At 42.1% G+C, this 5,354-nt stretch overlaps 1 protein-coding gene across 1 annotated transcript; it reads right to left on the bottom strand.

Annotated features, from left to right (window-relative positions):
- Nucleotides 1–351: 351 nt before the first annotated feature.
- LOC147437444 (transmembrane protein, putative (DUF1279)) lies at nucleotides 352–1,204 on the bottom strand. The gene has a single exon (XM_086485945.1). The coding sequence runs from the start codon at nucleotides 1,081–1,083 to the stop codon at nucleotides 604–606; it is 480 nt and encodes a 159-aa protein (XP_086342071.1). The 5' UTR covers nucleotides 1,084–1,204; the 3' UTR covers nucleotides 352–603.
- Nucleotides 1,205–5,354: the final 4,150 nt, after the last annotated feature.

Genomic DNA, 5,354 nt, shown 5'->3' on the forward strand with positions numbered 1-5,354 from the left:
CCTTCTAGATAAAATGAAGAGATGACCCAAACTGAACATCAAAAAAAAGTCCATCACAATATTTTCCAGATGATAAACCCTCATCTCACTTCTCACACAAAATACAGAACTCTCTAGCAGAACCAAAACTCAAACCAAGTTTTTTCCCTTTAAAAAAAACTAAGAGATCTGTCTTCACAAAAAACACAACTCAGCTTTTCTTGCCTTCATAACCTGATCCCTCTTCTTCTCTCCCCTTGCTTTTGTCTAACAATGTGAAAACCACAGCCAAAATTTTTGCATTCCAGCTTTTTTCGACAACTTGAGCTGTAAAGAATCTCACTCTCTACAAAACCGTTTGTGGTATTGTCGACAGCAAAAAAGAACCCTTTCACATATGCAACTTCAAGAGTTTAGTACATTCAGGCAATGTCCCCATTCTCTCAGAAAAATACAAGTGCAAGATGAGACAGAGGGTTAAAACATGTAATTGGGTTGTGTATATGCACAAACAAAAGCATTCGACCTCGGATACGAGTTCAGTTTATAAGGTCGTTCAGCGTTGTGAGATGATACCAGTGATGGACACCACGGAAGAGGGTGCAGCAAATGCTTATCAGTCAATCAGTGCCCGGTGTTGTAGAGTTTCCTTCGGGCTAGAAAGCGTGCAATCGGCGGCGTGAGGGCAACAGTAAGGGGTACACGAAGAGGAAGTAAAGCCTTGTTGCAAAGGACAGCGAGGACAAGCACACTGCCACTACTCATGAGAGCCTTCTCCTTTTGGCTGTTGCTGTCCTTGCTTGTACCATCGTGCTCAGAAGCAGAATGACCCCAGGCATGATCACTATCACTGTGGGGTCGGTCCTCTTCACCGTTCGGTGAGTGAGCTGGAACCTGTTCTTCTCTGTGCAGGGCTTCTTCTACGTCTTTGCCCAAGAGCCCAAACCTTTGCAGAGCGCTCTCCACGTCCATATTGTTCTTGATGGCCACGTAAAAGCCTGAAATGGAGATAGTTGAGACAGACATGTGGACCGCAACTGCCACCTTGCCATACTTAGATACCAGCTCGCGCAACCGGCCTGCAGTTGGAAATCCACCCACCATGGCTGCCGCAGCACGCTGACCGGTAAAACCCCCCCTAAAGCCCTAACAGATTCGAGAGAGCTCGCGAGAGCACGTTTGAAATGGACAGAGGGAGAGAGAGGGAGAGAGAGGCAGGACAAGTTTTGAGCTCGAGACGTGTTCCAGAGAGAGTTTTCCTGAACGGAAGTCTTGAGTCTTGACGCGTAAATAGTAGCGATAGTGGTTAATGTGTGAATTGGTGAAACTTAGAGCTGGATCGCGCCCAGGGATAGCAAGGGGAAGGAATTCCAAAAACGGGATGTTTCTTGTTTTCTCGAAACCCTGCTAGCTTTCCCTTAACCCCTTCGTTTTCAACAGGATTAAGCTATTTTTCTAGCCGAGATGGCAGCAGCGCCATTCTCTCTTGCGTGGCCAATGAAGCTTTCACAGCTCTCTACCCTTTTCAACGATATTCTCTCCTTCCAATGTTGCAGGTGCGACTAGGTTTGTATTACCCCTGGTAGTCCCTACTAGCCCTGGCGCGACTCGGCTCTTAGCTGCGTTGTATAGTGCATAGGAGCACATACAAAGATGACAATATTAGGTAGATTAATACCTCCAATTCTATCTGACATATTTGTTGCTTATTGGGGGGGGGGGAGAGAGAACAAGATTATAGGAATTGGAGAGAGAGAGAGAGAGAGAGAGAGAGAGAGCTTGCCCTTATCGTCCGTGTGCTATCTTTGGTATATTGCAATCAAAATGTTTCATATACAGCATGTAGACATCGCTAAAAACAATAAAGTGGCTCAGTATTTTTGTAGTTTAATGTTTTTAATCATAATTAAAAATATTATTTTTTATTATGTATTGGTCCATTGTTATGTATTGAAATCAAAATGTTTCATGTACAACACAAGACCTCGTAGAAAACAATAAAGTGGATCAAAATTTTGTAGTTTAATGTTTTTTATCATGTTTAGAAATATTATTTTTTATTATGTATTGGTCCATTGTTATTATTGCAATCAAAATGTTTCGTATACAACATGAAGACCTCGTAGAAAACAATAAAGTGGGTTAAAAATTTTGTAGTTTAATATTTTTTATCATATTTAAAAATATAATTGTTTATTATGTCACATCAAAAAAAAAATCATTACCTTGCATAGTGATATAGTGCAATGACATTTCAAAGAGAAGAAAACACTAAAGGAAAAATAAAGGAGAAGACAAATACAAATGTACCAATGTGAAGTGGACCACCTCTTTATATGGACATAAAAAATCTTTTGACTTTCCACCTTCATGTGTCTTTTCATTTCCTAAACTCACCCTTCACTTACGCACTTAAGATGTTTCAAAAGAATTATTTTTTTTTCGAGATTGAAGATTGTGCAGACTATTGGGAAGACTTTAAAAAAAATGTATTACTGCTTAAGATTCCCTTGATTCCGCATGCGCCTTTTTCTACCCCCCACCTCCCTCCTCACCCCTCTGCCTTCATCCCCTCTCTCTCTCTCTCTCTCTCTCCCTCTCCCCACCTTTCTCTTCTTCTTTCGCCGTCTGGTCATTTTTACTCTCATCTGACACTTCCTCCGTAACACACCACCACAACCACAACCCAAGTTTTGTTGTTGGAGAGCACAGCAGTAAGAGCTACATGACCTCCTTCTCGTAGCTAGCACTATATAGCACACGTTGACTCGTGGGGTCGAGGGCTCAAATTGGGTCCCATTTTGATGAAGGAAGCCATGTAGCTACCCGTCTCTAACCTTACCTCCCATCATTCACCACTCGACGCTCTTTATTCCGCTCTAGCATTGCTCGTTCTCCACTTGCACCTGTTCCTCCTCCTTTTGATATTTGATAGCCTTGAAAAGGAGAGCACGTCTCCCCCACTCCGACGTTGTGTTTTCTCCTTCATCCGCCTACACGTGCTCCTTCTTGTTTTGATAGCCTTGAAAAGGAAAGCTGCTCCCCCACTACTGCATGCATGCAAGTCTGCATGTTCACGTGGTTGGAGCTAAAGAGAAAGGGAGAATCCTCCTGAGGAGGATTCTATAGTTCTTTTATTTTCCTCCAGATAGGGCCCCCTACGATATTGCTTGTAACATTTTATGGCCTAGTAACTTGTCTGTAGTAGAAAATAGCATGAACATAGTGAGCTTTTTATTAGAATAGATTCCTAATGAGAATAACAAGAGTGCTTGGGTGGAGAGAGCAACAAAAAGCATAACACCTAGTTAGATAGCATGAACAATACTTCAAAAGAGAGAGAAATTAAGCTATTGACTACAGTTGAGGACCGGATTTACATGGAGCCGGTCCCCCCTCCAAAAGGCTTCGTATTATAGGTTTCTCCCATCAAGAGAGACATTTTACAATACAATTCTTTGTATTCCTTCAATACTAGCTAGTGCAATGAAGATGGAAGCTTCAAGCACTAAGCAAAACACTTATAAAACACAACATCAATTCCCTCACAGTCTCAGACCCAAGGCCTCACACACCTTCGAAGATGGTGAGAGCTAGCGGGGTATGAGAGTAGATTGAGAGGAAGAAGGAGTAGTCTTACGAGAAAGATATACATCTCCTCACATAATCACTCATATTAGCATAGCTTAGCTTAGTAATTAGCATGGTAGAGGAGACGAGCATGCATTGAAGCTTCGCTCTTGGTTGGATTTGCATCACAAAGCCAAGAGAAGTTGGTGTAGGCCTCCCTTCTCACAAGCTCGGAGTAGGTGATAAGCTTTCCATTAAAGCTTGAGAAGGAGAGAGAGAGTCTTCTTGCTTCACACATGAACTAGCGTGAGTGTGTGTGGATAATGCCTTGACAAAATCAACCCCCTCTCTCTCTTGGTCGACCCCTCTTTCTATTTGCTCATGCTACCACCCCATTAGACCTCTCCAGGCTTAGCCAATAGGATTTCAGGAGCATAAGTGATAGCCTTCTGACATGTGTCCCCCTTTCCCCTTTTGTGAGAGCTTTAGGTAATTAATTAATGCAACTAAACTCTCATTGGACCCCTTTGTCTCCTGGCCAATAGGAATCAGGCAAGCCATTGGGCTGTTGAATGTTCATTGGACCCCTGGGGAGACTATTCAATAGTCTTCTAGAGAGCTTAATTCTTATTGGTTCTTTTATTAAGTGTTTTTAAATTAATTAAACTAGATTTACTCTATCCTAATTCTCATTGGTCCACCTCCATGGCCATCCAATAGGATTTGAGTACACCTTGTGGGTATCTCGGCTAGGGAGTTGACATGTGTCCCTCATTCCCTTTGTATAAAGGGAGGTTGTGTGTGTGTGTGTGTTTCTCTTTCATCCCCTACTTGAAAGCCTCACCCCCTCCTTTGTAGGAGTTGTGAAGACTTTTTGGTACACAGACAAAGCATCCAATTTCCCTAGTGTTTGACCTTTGGACACAACCTTTGAATTTTGGAACCTTAGCATTTTGGAAGTCTTAATGGGTTGAATCCTAGGGTCTTTAAAGCCCATTCAATTGCACCTTGCTCTTTTGAAGATGGCCCCCCCTTTGGATCCCTACTATGGCCGGTCTGCCAGCTTAACCAATATTCTAGCTTTTTCTCCCCTGGCACTTCCCCATATTAAATGATCAGTTTAAATTGAGAAAATCGTTTAGGAGAATTAGATATTATTTATTATGACATTACCTCTCTCTTGAAATCACAATCGTCCTTGACTATGAGGTAGAGAAGATAAAGCCTATTCATTAGTCCTTTTTTTAGCGGGTAGAGGATCCCTATGTTACCCTACGACATCGTTCCAGAATGGACGACTAGTCCATTTGGCGCTTGAGAGCCTAAGCTGCCGCGCAAGCATGTCTGCACATTAGTCATATCAATCTTCCATAATAGAGTGACAAGCTCTACTTGGTGTTTGGGAGACATAGTCTCCGCAAACTTGATCTAAGCATGCATACTACTTCATTTTTGTGCACAATAAAGAAAAAGAGAGTCTTATAAGACAAAAACTTTGTTCATTTTAAACATTTGTACATTTTCTTACTCTAGGGAAGCATCGTAAGCATTGACAATGTTTAGGTTATCCTTTAATTGCATGCCTTGCATCCATCTAGCATCTTCAAAAGGATAATTTTCTTAATAAGATATCATCGGATAGTCTTACCGCCTCTTAGTACCTTGTCTTCATGTCGGAGAATGGACTCGAGCTGCAACACCTCTTCTTGGTCCTCGATCTCCGGTGGGTCTTCAATAGTTGGTTCTTGAGGTGGCTCTCCTTTGTAAGGCTTTAGTAGGCTCACATGGAAAGCATTGTGTATGAG

This window comes from Adiantum capillus-veneris, chromosome 17, assembly GCF_014529385.1.
Source record: "Adiantum capillus-veneris isolate H3 chromosome 17, ASM1452938v2, whole genome shotgun sequence".
Taxonomy (NCBI): domain Eukaryota; kingdom Viridiplantae; phylum Streptophyta; class Polypodiopsida; order Polypodiales; family Pteridaceae; genus Adiantum; species Adiantum capillus-veneris.

What these genes read in the sequence shown, in the direction of transcription:
- LOC147437444 (XM_086485945.1), bottom strand. Translation starts at nt 1,083, where the DNA reads ATGGTGGGTGGATTTCCAACTGCAGGCCGGTTGCGCGAGCTGGTATCT.